Source organism: Lactuca virosa, chromosome 8 (genome assembly GCF_052849685.1).
Source record: "Lactuca virosa cultivar CGN04683 chromosome 8, Lactuca_virosa_CGN04683_v6, whole genome shotgun sequence".
NCBI lineage: Eukaryota > Viridiplantae > Streptophyta > Magnoliopsida > Asterales > Asteraceae > Lactuca > Lactuca virosa.
Window position 1 is genome coordinate 80,282,769 of NC_136433.1, and position 19,643 is coordinate 80,302,411.

Sequence of the window (19,643 nt, forward strand, 5' to 3'; positions counted from 1 at the left end):
ACATAACATTTTTTAATTTTTGTAATCTTTAAATTAACTTATACTCTTTTTAAACCAAAAAATTATTGAACAATATTAAAAATAACATTAAATTAAAAACCACACTATAATAACATAAATTGAAACCACACTACAATAACATAAATTAAATCATAAACGAAATAACTAAATAACTAAATAAACCATACTACAAACGATAAACGAAGACTAGAAAAAGTACTTAAATTCTAAAAAAAGAAGGATGTTTTTTTGTTAAAAAAAAGTATTCCAACCCGCCTCGTAATGAAAATCTTACATGTTATGATGTTTCGCGATACTCATTTTTTGTTGCGTTTAAAACTTTTTCATCGGAAATTTCGGGTTCATGGGTATTTATTTTGTGGGTGAAAATAACATTAAACTTTTTCATTTTTTCCTACATATATTTTAATTTTGAAAAAAATTGATATGTTAAACGATCCAAACCTTCAAGTTGTTGCTTAAAATGATACATAATTGATCAGAAAAATTAATATGTTGAACGATCCAAACCCCCGGCCCCTAATTTTCCTTTTTACTTTTATATTTCTTTATGATACTTTAATAGTCCGATAAACAAATTTATTTAAAAGAATATATTGGAAAAAAAATTGTACAAATGTTTTTACTTTTGTAACTGTATGTAACCCAAAAAGAAAATAAAACAAAAAAACAAAAGAACATGCAACACATGATGTACATGTGTCATCGGCTTATTTCTCTCGAGGTAAAGTTGGTTTATTTCCGAACCCGGTTTTGCAACCAGACCGCTTATGTTGTCTTCAATAATCAAGAACCGTATCCATTTCCCCCTTTTCATCGTGTTCTTCGAAATCTCTCTCAGATCAAGCTTCAATTTCTATTTATTTATTCATTTACCCTCTTAAATTGATCTTTTTATTTGTTAATTTCTACCATCCGCTATCGATTGATCCAAGTTTTTGATCAATTCGATTATCTTATTAAATTTTAGGGTTAGGGTTTGTTCTTCGATGTTCAGATTGAGGATTTTTCTCCACCGATCCTTTTTATTATCGGATCCCTTCAATCCCTGTAAATTAACCTACGTCGACGGTTCTTAATTTATAGTTTTTTCGTCCAATTTACATTCTAGGGTTCTCGAAGCGCTCGTGTTACGAAAACTCGCCCTTTCTGCAAAATTCATCGAGGGATTCGGTAAGTTTGCTTGTTAATTACACTTTTCCTTAATTTTAATGGAAAATTTGTCGATTTAGGCACAAGTTAATATGTAGGGTTTGTTTTCAAGGAAAAAAATTAGGGATTTTTTCTCCTCACTCAATCTAATTGCAGGAAACCTGAAATTAAGTATAACTAGCATGTTTAACTCTTTTATAATTCAAAATTGTTTTTTTGCTTTTTTTTTTTAGTTCTCGTTACTCAATTAGTTTCCTTAAAAGCTTGAATTATGTGTACTTGACAAGTTTAACTCGATTACAATTGAAAAGTGAAGTTTATGAATATGTAAAAATGGTAGTATTTTATTTGTGATTTAAAGTTACAAGTGTTAATAAATTTATTTTGCAACGCTTGTTTCTTGATACCAATTTCTGAAGATCAATTACAAATTTTCTTATCCCACATTGTTTTTATTTACAGCAAGCTCCTCTTAATCTTATAAAAAGTCCAGTTGACTTTTTATCTATTTGTACTTCTTTCTTTTTCCCTCCTTTAATTTAATAGATGAATATTATTTTGAAATTCAAGGATAAAATGGTCTATTTTGAAACTTAAGGATAAAATGGTCATTTAGTCTCATGGGCATTATGGTTTATGGTTTATTTCAGGTTGTAATGGGAACCAAAAGACCTTTTGATGAGGATCTTCAGGAGTTTATAAAGCATCCAAAGCATCTTGAAAATGGGAATAAACCTGATCCATTTGGAGAAGAAGATAAACATACTCTTGAAACATCTCACAATCTTGGGATTACAGGTGAAAAGAGGAATATAATTTATAAAATATAAATTCTTACACCATATAATATAATATGGGTACACATCAAAAGATCTTTGAACTATTTCATTATCTTGATAAAAGAAACCTTTTTGTTAAAAATGGTGTAGGTGAACATGGAGCTACCTTCTTCCAAACAGGCGACTCCATTAAAACCGAGAAGCTCAATCCTGTCACAGAAATGGCGAACGAGTTTGAAACCAGTGAACACTCACGTGAAAACATTCCCGCCCCTGTGTTTCCCTCGAATCTTTTCCCTGAGTTTTTCGAATTCAACATGCCAAGACGACAACTAGTTCATTTTGATGATACGTATTCATCTATTTTGAATAATTCTCCCAGAAAACAGGTTCCAATTGGGCCAGATCATCAAGCCGATGTCCCTGATTTTGATCCAGATTTAGCGAGGAATCTCTCTGAGAATCGAGAGAAAAGTTCATTAGGCGTAATTGTCAATTCACCTCCGAGTGAAACAGAATGTAAATGCTTGGATTCCGGTTCTATCCGATGCGTTCAACAACACATCAATGAAGTCCGATTGAAGCTAAAAAACTCTCTAGGGCTTGACAAATTCATCGATTTAGGGTTACACGAAATGGGGGAAGAAGTATCGCATAACTGGACTGACGAAGAACAACAACTCTTTCAAGACGTGGTTTACTCTAATCCCGTTTCTCTAGGTCGCCGATTCTGGGAACAACTCTCGATTGCATTCCGATCCCGAACAAAGAAGGAATTGGTAAGTTATTACTTCAACGTTTTCATGCTTCGTAGACGCGCTGTTCAAAACCGATCGAATTTATTAGAAATTGATAGCGACGACGATGAATGGTGGGGAAGTAAACGCGGACCTTTCGGTGAAGACGGCGATGACCATGGAGATATTCTCGTCGGTGTTTATGGCGGCGATTTACATGACGATAAGACTGTAAGTGAAAGCGAGCAAGAAAAGGTAAACGGTGGTGGGTTGAGATCGGAATCGTATTTACATTGGGATCCGCCGTACTCCACCATGGGTTCAACGAAAGGTGTTGATCTGTTGCCGACTTGTAGTATGATCGAAGAAATATTTGGGTCCTCAAAAAACGGGAAGAATACTTAATGAGGTAACCTTTTTCAGATGCTAATATAAGAGCCCCCCCCGTGCTTTTTGTACATTAATTTTGTGATACGAACTATATGGAGGATTTGTTTTATCCCCTCGATCTTAAATTGCTCGCTAAAATCTTTTAATTTATACCACAAGTGCATTACGGTGTTGTGTTTGAGTTACAGTTAGATCACGTGACATGTGTCATGTCTTTTACTGTGTTTGTGGTGTTTTAGGAGGAATGTGTATGGGACAAAACTTGTAACTTTGTACCCTTTGTGTCCCATCTAAAATGATGGGATACATACTTTTTCTGAATCTCATGAACACATATTCATTATCATCGAAAATTCTTCTCTGATACATATATGAGTTAATGAGTATAACATTCGCAAGAGAAAAACAATGTTCGTCACTTGTAAGAATGCTTCCTAAATTCCTATGGTATCGTTAAGGCATTTTAGCAAATATTTGATATGCATTTCATCTAGCAACTTTTTATATGATCTTTATAAAAGCTCACAACTACCAACAAATAAGCAACACAGAGTTTATCGAAGTTAATGAACAACAAAATTATGAAATTAGGTTATGGAATGGTCGTTTTAGTCAAAATGAATAATGATACATAACAGAGATATTGGGTGAAAACCAAAATTCTTCTCTCCGTTAGTTGTGTTGCTCATAAATTGGAATTAGAAATTTTGTGGGTTCCTTCATATCTAATCGAAGATGGGTAGAGGAAAAAAAAGAAATCAAGGAGATTGAGAACGTAGGCAACAACCAAGTGACGTTTTCAGAGAGGCTCGGTGAAAGATGATGAAGAGCATCCGGGTAATTAAACATCAAGCCAATTAGAAGCAACAATAACCAAGTTTACACCTAATTAAACATCAAGCCATAACATTCAACTAATAGCAACATGCTTTTAACTTGAAAAAATATATTAACAATTAATAACAACAATAATCAAATTTAAACCTAATTGAACATCAAGCCATATCATTCAACTAATAACAACGTACTTTCAACTTGAATTTCGGCAGCTAGGGGTGTTTATACTTTTTACTAAGATGAAACAAAGTAAGAAAGACATGTATAGTAGCTAGATGATGAAAAAATAAAATAATCCTCTATCATCTATGCTGTAAGGGGTTGTACTTGGGATTGCTTTAGAAGACATCGAAAACTTGTGTTTATCGGTTATAAAACAAAAGAAATCACTAGTTAGTGAGTGATTAACATACAAAACAACCAAATATACTAGATTCACACGTGCACACACACCCACACACACTTCACACATATATATATATATATATATATATATATATATATATATATATATATATATATATATATATATATATATAACAAAATATTATCCATAGAACCAGAGAACCAACATTTTAACCCTTGGATCAATCAATCAATGGAAAAAATAAAAGACTATTATATTGTAAGGGAAAATAAATTTTAAACAAAGTTAAGGCACCATTGAAGTCAATTTTGGGTTTTTATTTATAACACATATGTGTTTCCTTCTTTCTTTCCTATTTTCTCTTGTGGTTCCCAAAATCAAGGAATTAATATTGATTCTCTTGTGGTTCCCAAAATCAAGGAATTAATATTGAACTTGAGTTACGATAGAGTTTTTTGATCTTGATTTTTTTTCTGTTACACACCATACACACCCATAGTCCACCTTTATATCCAGGGGCGGATGCAGGAATTAGTAGTAGGGGTTGCACAAATTTTTTTCCGATCAAACATAATATAAAACATTAAAAATAAAATCCGGTCAAACATAATATAAAACATCTAATACAATTTTTTTTTTCTGGTTAAACATAATATAACAACGATCTATTAAAATTTAAATTTGTCCTCTTCGTGTAGACATCTTTTGAAACCGCTCCATTACTTTTTCATTCTCAACTTTCGCAAGTGCTTCGGTCTCGACATTACAAAGCAATGTGTCGTTCAAAAATTCATCGCCAATTTTGTTACGCAAGTCGGTCTTCAAGAGCTTCATCTTTGAAAAACATCTTTCTACATTTGCGGTTGCTACGGGTAATATCAAAGCCAACTTTAAAAGCTTATAAACCAAAGGATAAGACCGATGCTTCCCCGTACTAACCATCAAACGAGAAAGGTCGGAAATTCCTTTCAAACTAGTGAAGCGCTCATCTTTGATGCAAGAGTGATAAAATATCTCAAGTTGTCCTTCAAGGTCTATCATATCTGAATCATCAAAGTCATACTTGTATAACTTACCCAACTTCAATAACTTTGATTTGTCAAATTGTGCAAATGAATCACAAGGGCTCAAAACACCCATGTATTCTAGTAATTGGGTGCTTGTTTCACTAAATCGATCCCGATATTCTGTAAGTTGCATATCTACCACAATGTTGAAGATTTCTACCTCAAAATGAAACCTATTAGTCTTTGTAGTCCTACGTTTTCTCGCACCAATATACAACTCTTCCATATCTAAAGTATCAATTTCGTGTGTTTGACAAAAAGATGATACTTTTGGCAAAATGCTAGCAAACCCTATGTTTCTAAAAGATTGCAATGCCTCCATTGTCCCTCTAACTATCGAAGCTGCTTCTAAAATGTCTAGATCTTTTCTTTGAAGTTGCTTTGACAATGTACCCGTGAGGTGTAAAATGTCATACATCATATGTAAGTAAAACACGAACTCATATGATTTAAAATATGCTAAGATTCCAGATGCTTGTTTACGGTTTGCCAATCACCCTCCATCCTCTTTCACAAAATCTAAAACTACAAGAACATCAGCAAACAACTTCATCAAACTTGTGAGTGTGTTGAAATGTGAACCCCATCTTGTTTCTCCCGCTCGAACAAGTGTTATCTCTTGATTTAACCTTCTTCCGGTTTCAAGTTCACCACTACACAAGCCTTTTTGCACCCTTTCTCTTGCTTGCTCTCGTAGTAAGTCTTTTATTTTACACGAGGCACAAACAACATTAACCACCAATGAAATTTGCTCAAAAAAGTCACTAACACCATCATGCTTCTTTGCTACAGCCACAACCACTAATTGAAGTTGGTGTGCAAAGCAATGTACATAAAAAGCCGTGTCATTCTCTTGTAATATCAAAGCTTTCAAACCATTGAATTCCCCCCGCATATTACTAGCCCCATCGTAACCTTGTCCTCTTATCTATTAAAATTTAAAACAATTAATATATATATATATATATATATATATATATATATATATATATATATATATATATATATAAAATTAAATTGAAATAACAAAAAAGTACAGAATAAATTACCTGACTAAAACTCAACTTATTACTTGTAAGTACTTCATTTATGGCGTTTTTGAGTGTCAAAGAAGATGTATCCTTCACGTGCACTAGTCCTATGAATCTTTCTTTCACAAAGCCAAGACTATCGACATAACGCAAAACAATAGCCATTTGTTCCTTTTTTGAAACATCACTAGATTCATCAACTAGTAAAGCAAAAACATCTTGACCAATCTCTTCACGAATACTCAAAAGTACTTCTTGTGCAAAACATTGCACAAGTTCTTTTTGAATATTAGGGGAAATAAGTTGATTGTTTTTAGGAGCATTTTCTAAAGTATTGTTGAAAATATCTTCACTAGTCTCTCGAATGGCTTTTAACACTTCAATGTAAAGCCCTCTATTTTCCGAGTTAACCGACTCGTCATGACCACGAAACGGTAAACCGGTTTTCAATAAAAGTCTAACAACAATAATAGAAACACGTAACCGAGCTTTATATTTATGGTCCTCTGCTTCGGTTTGCCTCCTCAAGACTACATTAATAGCTTGTTTTTCCCTCATTAAAAACTCACACTTTTCTTTTGCTTTGTTGTGAAAACTATCAACACCACCCACATGAGTCCGAAATGCATCTTTTTTATTCGAAGTATCAAAACCTTGGGAAACAAATGCATCTCTCCCTCCTTTTTGTCCCATGAGGTCCCCACACAAATAACAATATAAACAATATGCACTATTCTTTTTCACACTATATTCCAACCAATCAAAGTCATCAAACCATGAAGGAACGAATCTTCTAAATCTATCACCTATTTTTTTTAGGAAACTTATGTGCCCTTACTTGACACGGTCCTTGAAGCAAATATGCACTTCTTACATCATCTCTTATATTTGGTTTGTAACTTGTAATCAATGGCCTATCCATCGGGTCCTTTGGAAGATCTTTCAAGTCAAGATTATCATTAGGTTGGTTAGAGCATGGTGTTTGTGGAATTGCATTAGAAACTGAAGGGATTGATTGATTGGTGATTGGTGTTTGTGGAGTTGCATTAGGATTAGAAACGGAAGGGATTGATTGATTGGTGATTGGTATTTGGGAACATTCTTCACCACTTTCATTAGGATTAGGTCTTTGTCTTTTGGTAAAAAAACCACTTAGTTTAACCTATAAAAACATAACAATTACACCTAATCAAACAATGAATTCAATAAAAACATAACAATTAGTCAATTACACCTAATCAAACAATGACTTCAATAAAACAAGTTGCTTTCGCCTAATCAAACAATAAATTCAATAAAAACATAACAATTACACCTAATCAAACAATGACTTCAATAAAACAAGTTGCTTTCACCTAATTAAACAATAAATTCAATAAAACATATCAATTTCACCTAATCAAACAATCAATTCAATAAAAAACATAGCTATTGCACCTAAGCAAACAATATAACTTCAATAAAACAAATCAATTTCACCCAAGTCAATCAATAACTTCTAAAAAACATATCAATTTCAAATATCTTAATGAATTGGTAGTAGAACTTACCTGTTTCATTGTAGTGTAGAAATTGAAAAAAGACAGAAAAGGCCAAAGGGTCGATTAGTCGATACTTGCTTCAATGCTTCAAGTCTTCAAGAGAATTGTTGAAATCGATCAAGGAGACAAGGATTGTGATCGATCCAACAATCAAAACGATCAAGTCATGAACGATTGTGAGGTCACGAGTCTGCCAAGGCACGATCGAAGGTCGATTGGTCGAAGGTTTTTTGGACGCAATCACGCAAATCAGGAAGTCGAGTAGTCGAATTTTGGATTCTATAATCGTGATTTTTTTTTCTACCGATAGAACTCAAGTTAACACTCAATTAATTAAGATTGTGCTATTTTTTTTACAAGCAATTAGCCCAATTGCTAATTTATCCAATTAAGTTTTATTTTGGGCTTTGGGCAATTGGACTATTAGACAATAATTGATTAAAACATTGGGCATTTGGGCTCGTTATTATTTTTTTTTTCGTTTGGTAATTCCCGATACAGTGACAATATTTTTTTATGTAGTTGGCTAGTTGCACAAAATTTTTTTAGTAGTTGCACGATTTTTTTTACGTAGTGGCACAATAGGTAAAATTTAAAAAAAAACGAAATTTTTTCTACTACGTGTGTGGAAGCTAGGTGTTGCCGGTGCCACACCGGGCACCTAGCTAGGACCGCCCCTGTTTATATCCCTTCAACAATTGTTTTTCCTTCTCTCCATAGTTCATAGTACAACGTCCATGACCTACACACACCCTCTTTGACGTAAATCTCATACATATACAATATATTTAACCCTCTCTTTAAAACTCTTTGGCCCCATGCAAAAGAAACATAAGTCTTTGAAGAAAATTGTCATGGGACAACTCAATAACCATGTACTACTTAGTGTTACTTCGACTAAGTCACGCTTACTATGCTTCCTTGAGATGTACTAATGACTTGGAAATCAAGAGACTAAAGCTTTAGAGTTACTACAAATGAAAACGAAAGAGAACTCGTATTATAAGACCTTGAGAGATTACAAAGCAACTTCTGATGGTTTGCTACAAATGACTCTACCCTTATTTATAGGGTTATTACACCTCCTCAAAGGAAGGATCTATATTCCGACCTTTTATCGATTATTCTAGATCGTTCCTATATGATCTTTATATTTACAAGGTTCTAAAATATTCTAAACTATGTTATGATGTCCTAGAGATGCAAACAGAAGACTTAAGCAAGGAAATGAGTCAAGCTAACGACTCCAAGTAAAAAAAGCATTTCTGGGAGGCAACCCTTGGTTTGGTTTATCGCTTTCATTTACTTTTCGTTTTTACTTTGCATTTTTCGTTTTTATATTCTTAGCGTAACATCCATAACATTCATGAAAAATTTAAACTTTTAAAACCAATCCACAAACCATCATTGTTTACAATTTAGTTTTCAAAACATGTTTAATATCAGAGTTTTCCCAAAATCATAAATCAAAACGCGAGGAGGTGCACGATCACACCTTCGCCTTCCCGCGATCATCTGAGGTACCTGAAACATAATCCAAAATTGTAAGCCCAAAGCTTAGTGATTTTCCCCCAAAGTACCAACACAACACATAATAAAAATAATAACAACAAACAACATGCATACAGAGCCTTCAGTATGACTAGAACGCCCCACCGGCCTACAGTCTATCTGGTAAACCATCAACATGACTCGTACGCCTCACCGGGCCTTCAGCCTATCTGGAAAGTTCTCCGGGCCTTCGGCCTGACTGGTATGCTCTACTGGCCTGCAGTCTATCCGGGACGCCCTGGGTCTCTTGGCCTTGAGCACATAGCAGGACCGCCTCAACCCAACATACCATCACATATCAACATATACCATATCAAACCCTAGCTAGCATATACAGACAGTCATATAGATCTAACATATCACGAAGCATACCATCATCCTATATATCAGGATACAGATCTAACATATCACTACAACATACAACATGCGATAAACCAGGATAACAATCCAAAAGGGCCGGCCTTGGTGTCTTCGACCCAAAAGTACAATGAGGAAAACTCACCTCGCAAACTGAACAAAACTGATAAGGTCCGACTTCGAATCTCAGCTCTCTAACCGATACTTATTTCCATCAAATAAACAATTCCATCAAAATCCCAAAATACCCAAAATACCTTCAAGGTCAAACTTGGTCAAACTCGGTCAAAGTCCACTGGTCAAACCCACTAAGTCAATTGAGCCAACCGAGCTGAGTCAACTCAACAAGGCTGACCCATGTGAGTACGCGGGGCGTACTACGGAGGTACACTTAGCGTACGCGAAGCCTCGCAGAAGACCACCATCGGGGTGGTTGACTGGGTACGCGGGGCATAGTCCCATGTACGCGAGGCGTACCCTCGCAGCTTCCAAACTCCATTTAGTGCTTAAATGGCTTAAGCACTTAAGCCCATATTTCATATCCATGACCAAAACACACCCTAGATTCATAAATTTTCCAACTTTATGACTTTACACGCCTAATAAGAGCTTAACACAAGGTATTAGTCCATTAAGACCTGCTACAAGATGCATGGAGCAAAACTAACAAAAGGAACTTCAATTTTATGGCTAATGACCCATCCTAGGGTCTGAAAGGACAACTCAAAACGTCCAGAACATGCCATCCTCAATATGAGACTTTTGGGACCAAAAAGATGACATAAAACCCCCATGACTAGATCTACAAGATTAAGAGACAAAGGTTCAAGCTTTATACCTTGAAAGGCTTGCAAATGAAAGGTGAATCCTATATCTAAGGTGCCTCTTTCTCCAAGTTGAGCTTGATCTTCTTCCTTCCTCTTCAAGGCACACAAACGCACTCTTTAATGCTTGAAATGGCTTCACAGGATACATCTAGGGTTTCAAATCACGAAGAGAGGGTAGAGGCTGATTAGGTGAAGAGAAATGGGGCCATAAAGATGCTTGTAACATCCCTAAGTCAGGTATACCTCATCAAACCTTGTTCTTTTGGTAATTGTCAAGTTTGGCCCTTTATTAGAGAAAAGGTGGTAAGTGAGTACGCAGGGCGTACGCGTGTGTACGCTCAGCGTACTCATATGCGTGTTTTTGACGCAGAAGTCACCTAGTACGCTGGGCGTACTAGGCCCAAAGTGAAAACCCTAATTAAGGGTGTGTCCCTATATAAAGAATATGATGGCCTCATTTCTGGCCACCATTCCTAGACCTCAACCCTCTCAAACCCTAATTTCTCGTCCCTTGAGCTTGTGTGTCCATTTGTGAGCTATTAAGTGTTCTTGTGGTTTCTTTGGAGTGAAGAAGGAGCTTTGAAGAGGAAGGAGTAGGAGTCCAGGCTTTGGATATGAGCTTATCTGTGGTTGGAGCTTCAGTTAGAGGTATAAAGCTCAAAGATTTCTCATCCTTTTTGATTTGTGCTTTATGTGGTCCATTTTAGGGTTTTAGGTCCCAAAGCTTGAAGCTTTATGAGTTGTTGGAACTCCAGAGCCTAATATTTGTCCCTTTGAGTGTTTTAATGGAGTGGTTTCATAAAAATGGAGTCTTGGACGTCAAAAACCACCCCATGCATGAGATATGAGCATTTTTGAGAATAGAGAGTGAGAGTTTTGGTGTTTGTGACTTTTTCAGCCATGCAAAGGCTTAAAGTCACAAACTTTATGGAGTATGAGCCTTTAGGGAGTCCAGATCTGAGATCTGAGATTTAACATAATAAGACCAAATGAGTAGAAAGAACAAAACTGGGACGTATGCTGAGCGTAATCCCAGTACGCGCAACGTAGGGTCGAGAATCCCCGATGGGTGCATGGCGAAGGAGTACGCCCAACGTAGAGGGCTTGTACGCGCGGCGTACGTACTGCTGTTGACTTTTAGTTGACTTTTAGGGTTTGGTCAATTTGTGGACTATTAAGGCCATGGAAGGGTAAAATGGTCTTTTATCCTTCTATGAGTTTGTAGAAGGGTTTAGTCTAGATTCTTTGAGAGCCGTTATTAATTAGAGATAATTATCGTATGTATTAGGCGGAGGCTAGGCCGGTGATTTGAGTTCGAGGTTATCCGATTTCTTACGAGGTGAGTCTTCTCACTATACTTACCTAGTGTGGTAACCCTGTGTGACCGGAGGGTCTTATGTGCTTATATTAAGTATTGTGATATTCTGCATTATGTCTATGTGATTTATGCTGTGTATTATTCTGAGCTTGCTGAGTTAGGACCGAAGGATCCACCCGAGTTGTGGGACCGGAGGGTCCCACTGAGACACATTGACCGGAGGGTCTTATCTGAGTATATCTATGAGAGGCTAATGAGATATGTGTGGTATTTTGGGGAACTCACTAAGCTTCGTGCTTACCGTGTTATGTGATATGTGTTTCAGGTACTTCTCAGGATCGCGGGAAGGCGCCGACTTGATTGTACACACGCTTGAGACAGAGTTTATATTTTGTGGATCCTGGATTGTGTTTAAACAATTAAAGAACATGTGTTTTTGATAACTCGATATTTAGGGATTTTTATGGTTGTGTTAATGAAATTGATGTGGCTTTAAATGAAAATTTTGTTTGGAAATTTACGGTGTTACAATGCTTAAATACCACCCAAACCCTAAAAATTAGGGTTTCCAACTTTATTTAGTATGCCCCACGTATATAAGTGTATGCCCAGCGTACTAGGGTGTGCCCTAGTACGCTCAACGTACACACATGTACACTTGGCGTACTTCTCCTGCCCAAACTTACGAGAATGCCACTAGGGCTTCAAGACACATTCTCTTGGACTTAGGGACCAAAATTTCATATAATAAACTTAAAGGGATAAATTTAGAAGTACCTGAACATCGGGATGTTACACTTAGGGTTATTTCACTCATTTTTTTTTCCAAAATGGTTCATGTGTGGGCAAGGCAACAACAAGTGTGGGGTGTGGTAACAATCAACTTTTGATGGAAAAAATTTCGGTCTAAAAATCCTCGATACCGCATGTAACACTGCATTTCAGACTTTTCGCTTTAAGCCCTTCGTTTTAGAAAATCTTTGCAATTTAGTCCCTAGCCGGGTATGTTGGGCGTACTCTATGAGTACGATGGGCGTACTGGCTCGAGGGTTGGACGCGAAGGTACCCACATATGTTGGGCGCACGCTATACAGGGGCAAACCCTAATTTTTAGGGTTTGTGCCATATTTAAACACCTTATGACACCCTTGGAATTCTTTATGACCAACCTCCACCTCTCTAAACCCTAATTGCCATTTGTGAGATTTGAGCTTGGAAGTGAGTTTTGGTGGTGTTTTTGGTGATTTGAAGGAAGAAGAACACTTGGAGGCTGCTTTGGTGTGGCTTACAGAATCATAATCAACTTTGCAAGCTATTTGAGGTATAAAGCTCTCAACTTGATGGTTCCTTATGCTAGATCCAATTTAGGGCTTTATTTGTGCATTTTTGAGTCCTTTAGGCCATATTTGAGAGTATGGTCTACTCCATAAGCGATGGATGGGAGATCTTATCACCTTTGAGGTCCCTTGTCCATAAAAATGCAATCTTTATGAGTTATATTGGTCCATGCATGTGTTAGGATCCTTATTATAGTTCTCTTTGAGTTTTGGGTCCCATTAAGTCATGCATAGGAGTAGAGTTGCCAACTTTACGTGTTAAGACATCATTAGGGACCAGATATGAGACTCGGACATAATGGCTTAATCGTTTAAGCACTTAATGGTGAAGGTGGTCAATTGTGTTGTACACTGGGCGTACCCAGCTCGTACATTGCACGTACTGGCCACCGAGGTAGAATGGGGGCGTAAGCCTGAGTACGTCAGGCGTACTCAACAACCTTGAATTCAGTTGACTTTATTGGTTTGGACCACTTTTAGGCTAGAAGAGTTTTGGGCCGCCCTATTGGGCCATTAGCCTTCTGATATTTGGGCCATTGCTAGGCCTTGAATCTTCTTGGAATTAGGCCCGTGATGGGTTTTGGGCCTAATTAGGAAGTTGGGCAATATTGGGCTTTTTTGGTGCTATTGGATTGAGCCTCAGATTTTGGGCCAAGTGAGGAAAGGGTAAAATGGACTTTTACCCTGAGTGTTGGACAATCAGACTAGGATTCCAACTACGGGATGTGGACCAATTATTAATTGGGTATTATTTGATGATGCTAGCGTGGGGATTTTTCTGGATCGGCAGTCCGAACTTTATCTGAGATATTCAACAGCTTGAGGTGAGTTTCCTCACTGTGCTTGGTGGGTCGAAGGCACCAATGTCGGCCCATAGTTTATTATGATTGGGATGCTAGTTGTCTGCGTGACTCTTGCATGTAAGATATTTGATACGTATACTGGGCGAGGCCCGATGCCAGGCGGGGCCTGATGAGTATATTGTATGTTATTTATCTTTGTGATTCTTGCATGTGTTTATGTGTTTATATGTATACTGGGCGGGTCCCGTTGCTAGGCGGGGCCTATTGAATGTGATGAGGCGGGACACATCTCATATTTCTGACATATCTGTTCCGAGCGGGCCTCGATGCCGGGCGGGGCCGGTTATATGTTTGATATGTATGGCATGTGGTGTTTTGGGGAACTCACTAAGCTTCATGCTTACGGTTTTCAGTTTATGTTTCAGGTACTTCTGGATCCAAGGGGAAGAGCTCGGGGTGATCGCATCGCACACACCACACTGTTCCGCATTTTATTTGACTCTAATGTATTTGGATGTTTTGGGTTATAAATTGATTCTATTGTGGTCTTATGAATACGTTTTGAAAGATGGTATTATTATTCTAAAAATTGAAATTTTTGGTCTTAATTTTTGGGACGTTACACCGCGGCGTGGTATCCCAATAACCACGGTACGACAAGTTCTTAAATTGCGATCAGAGGTCAGTAAAAAAACCATAACCATGGCGTGGTACGTGTTCCACCACAACGCGGTTTCACATATCAGGTAATATTCACTGAACTATAATTCATTTTTCACTTTTTACATCCTCATTTGTATACTACAACACTATGATTCTTTTGAGTTCGAAAGTTATTGCTTTCACGCGTCGATTTTCCTTGCATGCGTGGTTAATTGACTACCAAGATATGTATATTGTTCAAATTTTACTTTGATTTAACTGGAACATTAAGATTTAAGGTATTTCGATTTCTAGGGTTTTCGTCGATTTATGGTTGTATGCTATGATTTTGGTGGAATTAGTATACTTAATTGTTACATACACTAGCGAATAAAAATCCCTTTGGATTTATATGGTGATTAAGTGTTTAATATATGTCCGGATTGCTGCTATTCATTGACCGCGACGTGGTACTCAAGGTGTCACAACTTGGTGACCTGATTAGTGGGTTATTTTGTTTGCTTCTAATTATGATTTTGAGTATTGATATTATAAATCTTTTGTTTTTCAGGATCCAAATGGCTAACAAGAGGCAAAGGAATCAACAAAAACTACAAATTCTTCAAGAGGATCCGAACGAAGCACCGTTGCATGAAAATTTGCAATTCTCAAGATCTTTACTGGAGGACCAATTGTCGAAGTATAATGAGCGGTTGGAATGACTAAGAAGGCGTGATATAGAGGTGACAAACAAGCTAGATTGGGAATGGTTAAACTACTCAACACATATTTAGATAAGACGTTTCAAGGAGAAGGTTTCGGTTTTAGGGAGTCGAGGGTGGTGGAAAGTGTTTCATATATCCAAGCCTGTTCACATGGAGTTATGGTTGGAATTCTTCGCGACTCTTCATTTTGAAGAGAATACTTCTGAGATGTCAAACCGACGAGCAATTTCTTTCCGACTAGGTCCGCAAAGTCGGGAATGTAGTTTGAGGGAATTTGGTGTGCCTTTGGATATTCACAGTGAGGTGGAAATCTGGAGCCCAAATTTTTCGATATTCTTTGACAATACACTTTGGGCACCTCCGTAGAATTTTGTGCATCACGAGGTTTGGGCGGCTATAGCAAATGTGGTGTATAACCCGAGGACTTCGGTTGAAAGTTCTATATGCTTGCTGTGCACCATTTCATCCACCATTTGGTATTGTATACCGTTAATCATAAAATGGGTGGGAAGAGGTCCCAAATACTGATTTATTTTACCTTTGGAGAATCGTCACCCCGTGGTTCTTTTGCAATATTTTATACGTGACAACCCACTTTTTGTTCAAAAGAGCAACCCAAATTAGAACTCGGAGTCCTATTTATAGGGGACATTTTTTTACTAGATTGGCCAAGTCATACGGTGTGTTGACACCAAATATGCTTTGCACCTTGACACATTTTGATGAACATAATCTTCAAATTAGGAAATTAGAGACTATGAAGGTCGTGGTGATGTTTTTGATCACGATGATAACCCAGTTAATACCTCATCACCACACCGTGGTCACCACTTTACTACAACGCGATACTTGCTCTCACACCCTTTCACTATATTGTGCAAGCATGTCAAAGTCCGCTTACTTGGTACATGATCCATTCATTTTCGTAGCAGTTTAGAATTCCATTTTTCTAGTATTTGTATGAGATGTCAACGACTACCCACTACATTTGAATACGATCTCATCACTACTATCCAATGGGAGTCTGTTCCTTTTTCACCCTTTTAGCTTTCTATGTGGTTTATTATTTATGCATACAATGAGGACATTGTATGAAATATGTGCGGGATAGGGGGTCGAATAAGGAAAAAAACATAGCATGCTAGCTTAAAAAGATTAAACATTTGAGAAAAAGATAAAAATTGAAAAAAATAGAGACTTGAAAAATGGTCTAAAATAGAAAAAAATCTAAAAAGTTAAAAAAAGCTTATTTTGATATTATTACGTTAGAATTGCGTTTTCTAGCATTATGTGTAACACTCCGATGATGAGGTATTTTCAATTTTAACCCGAAGTATGAAGAGTTATTGCATTTTAGTCCTTGTACATGAGAAAAAATGGCCCATAGTGGCTTTTTTGTAATTTTGTGGCGGACTCACCTACGTTGGGCGTACCTAGCGTACGCGGGGCGTACGTGTGTGATCCACAAAACCCTAATTTTTAAGGTTTGGACCCTATATAAACATTATTAACTTTCAAGTGCTCACTCCTTTACTAGTCTCCAACCCTCATTTTGTCCTATGCAACCCTAATCCCGTGTGTGTGTTACTTTGAGCTTAAAAGTTTGTTTTGTAGTGCCTTTGAAGCAAGGTGAAGAAAGAAGCATCAGCTTGGAAGGCCAAGACCTCATAGATCCAGTAACACCTCACCCCAAGCTTCATTTTGAGGTATACAGTTTTGAACTTGAAGATCCTATCATTAGATCTTGCTTATGTTCAAAGTTTTGGCTTTTTAGCCCCAACTTCTTGGTCCTTTTGGGTATGAGCTACCCAATACCCAATTATTTTTCCTTTTGGACGTTTTAGGGTAGTTAGAGTGATAAAAATATGATCTTGGCTCTTAGTTCTTCTCCTTGCATGAGTGTGGTGGTCTTAATGGTTTAAGATGTTGGGGTTTTTAGTGTTAAGCACTTATTGGCCATGCAAGACCATAAAGTTGGAAACTTTATGGTCAAGGACAACATTTTGGACTTGGATCTAGTTTTGGACGAAAAGTGTTAAGGTATTAAGCCCTTTTAAGAAGGGGTTGCTGACCAGGCGCATACGCTGGGCGTACCAAAGGGTACGTTGCACGTACGCGGTCTTCACCCCGACTCCTCGGTCAAATAGAGTACGCCTTGTGTACATCTGTGTATGCCCCGCGTATAAGGCTGGGTCGACTTGGCTGGGTTGACTTGGCTGGTTTGTTGGGTTTGACCAATCTTGACCAAAGGGTATTTTGGGAAATTTGGTATTAATTTTAGTTGGGAAATATTTTGGAAAATACGTGTCAAGTAGAGCCGGTCTTCGGAGCAGATATTTAGTCAACTTGCATTCAGACTGAGAGGTGAGTTTTCCTCACTGTACTCGTGGGTCGAAGGCACCAATGCCGACCCACTAGATTATTTATCCTGGTTAGGATAGTGCTATGCTAGTATTGGTTGATTAGTAGATCTGTATGATTATCTGTATTTGCTGGTTCTGTGTTTATGTTTACCTGTTATATATGTCGGCATATTGTGGTTGGGTTGAGGCGGTCCTGCTTTGTGCTGAAGGCCAAGACACCCGGGGCGGTCCGGATAGGCTGTAGGTCCTGCGAGGCGGTCCAGTCATGCTGAAGGCCCGAAGAGCGGTACAGATAGGCTGTAGGCCCTGCGAGGCGGTCCAGTCAGGCTGAAGGCTTATGTTTGCATGCTTTGTTTGTTATGTAGTGTGTTGGTACTTTGGGGTAAACTCACTAAGCTTTGGCTTACAATTTTAGTTTATTGTTTCAGGTACTTCTGAGGATCGTGGGAAAGCGAAGATTTGATCGTGCACATCATCCTATTTCTATGATATGGATTTTTAGGACACTCTGATATGACTTTACTTTTGAAACAATGGCTCTTTTTTTAAATAATGATGGTTAATGGTTAATTTTAAATTTTTTTAAATTTTGGTGATTTTTGGAGTGCTACAAGTTGGTATCAGAGCCTTGGTTTGAGAGAATTGGATGGACATTCGTGTGAATCCAGACTCAAACTAGGGAACTGCAAAAGCTTTTAAAATGGATTTCAAAACTGTTTTCAAAAGTAACCAATGAAGGATGCGATGTGTCCGATCAGCCGGAGCAAGAAAGTATACCCCAAGTTACCCACACTGTTATTTGATATTATGTTTATGTTAGAACAACATGCTAGTGGTAGGCTTGGGATCTTCAGGAATTGCACGATAAAATTGCCTGATATGTGATGCCTGATAGCATAGGATTATTTATTGTATGTAATTGACATCATTAATGTAGTTGCTTAGTGTATGCATCATAGTTGTACATAACTAAGATTCTATAGCCTGAGAATGTTTGGTTTAGCCTTATTTCCTGTTTTGGTCTGATGAAGCGCTTGGGGTAGGATCAAGTATTTGACTGCCTATATGATCCAGTGTTATTTATGATTATCATATGAGAGTGTTGCAAGGTTGATGGAAGTTTCATGGATGGGTTTATGTATGAGCAGCGAACCACTTGAGGAGTGTTTAGCCATTCTCTATGGAGTAAGGATAGGATGTATGCATACCCTAGTGTGTGATGTTAGGGTTGTTGTGATGATCTTCTGAGATAAATACAGGTAGATGTGGAAGGTAGTATGGGCCCGTACTACCGGAAGAATAGGACCCATACATGTAGCAGGGAAGTCACAGCCCCTAGGGTTTCGTTATTTAGAATAGCTCATATGGTATGAAATGCGTCTTGTCTGATATTTTCTAGTTTATTTTCAATATGATGCTCACGAGGGGATCAAGTTTAGGAGTCGGAGCGGGCGATCAGGATAGGCCAGGGTTGGCTAAGGATCAGATTAGGAAATTGATTTATGCTGAGGTTGTTACTGCTGTCCGGTAAAAGATACCAGAGTTGTTTGGGTTTATCAAGACTGACATGATTGAACTTTTCGACGATCGTTATGCGACACTTTCTGAGGCTGTTGTTGCTGCAGCTACCACATATAGGGGTGAGCATTTGGACCGGTGGACCGGAGCGGACCGGACTGGACCGTTTTTTTGACCCCCGGGCCGGTTCTCGGTTCTAGGAATCCATCAAAACCGGCCCGGTCCGGTTTTTACCGGGTTTAGAACCGGTTGGACCCGATTTTTTTTTTTTTTTGTAATC

At 37.6% G+C, this 19,643-nt stretch overlaps 3 protein-coding genes and 1 pseudogene across 3 annotated transcripts; 2 read left to right on the plus strand and 2 right to left on the minus strand.

The window, feature by feature from the left end:
* Positions 1 to 782: 782 nt before the first annotated feature.
* LOC145133557 (uncharacterized) lies at positions 783 to 3,245 on the plus strand. The gene is made up of 3 exons (XM_079068488.1): positions 783 to 1,194; positions 1,824 to 1,971; positions 2,103 to 3,245. Exons 2-3 carry the CDS (start codon positions 1,830 to 1,832, stop codon positions 3,092 to 3,094), a joined length of 1,134 nt encoding a protein of 377 aa, XP_078924614.1. The 5' UTR covers positions 783 to 1,194; positions 1,824 to 1,829; the 3' UTR covers positions 3,095 to 3,245.
* Positions 3,246 to 4,958: 1,713 nt separating this feature from the next.
* LOC145130538 (uncharacterized) lies at positions 4,959 to 5,768 on the minus strand. The gene has a single exon (XM_079065320.1). The coding sequence runs from the start codon at positions 5,766 to 5,768 to the stop codon at positions 4,959 to 4,961; it is 810 nt and encodes a 269-aa protein (XP_078921446.1).
* A 75-nt stretch (positions 5,769 to 5,843) lies between these two features.
* On the minus strand, positions 5,844 to 7,940 carry LOC145130539 (uncharacterized). The gene is made up of 6 exons (XM_079065321.1): positions 7,932 to 7,940; positions 7,707 to 7,736; positions 7,626 to 7,655; positions 7,227 to 7,543; positions 6,400 to 7,126; positions 5,844 to 6,278 (listed from the first exon to the last, which is right to left on the minus strand). Exons 1-6 carry the CDS (start codon positions 7,938 to 7,940, stop codon positions 5,844 to 5,846), a joined length of 1,548 nt encoding a protein of 515 aa, XP_078921447.1.
* An 8,329-nt stretch (positions 7,941 to 16,269) lies between these two features.
* The window catches only part of LOC145130540 (uncharacterized), a 43,809-nt pseudogene continuing 40,435 nt past the window's right edge, over positions 16,270 to 19,643 (plus strand).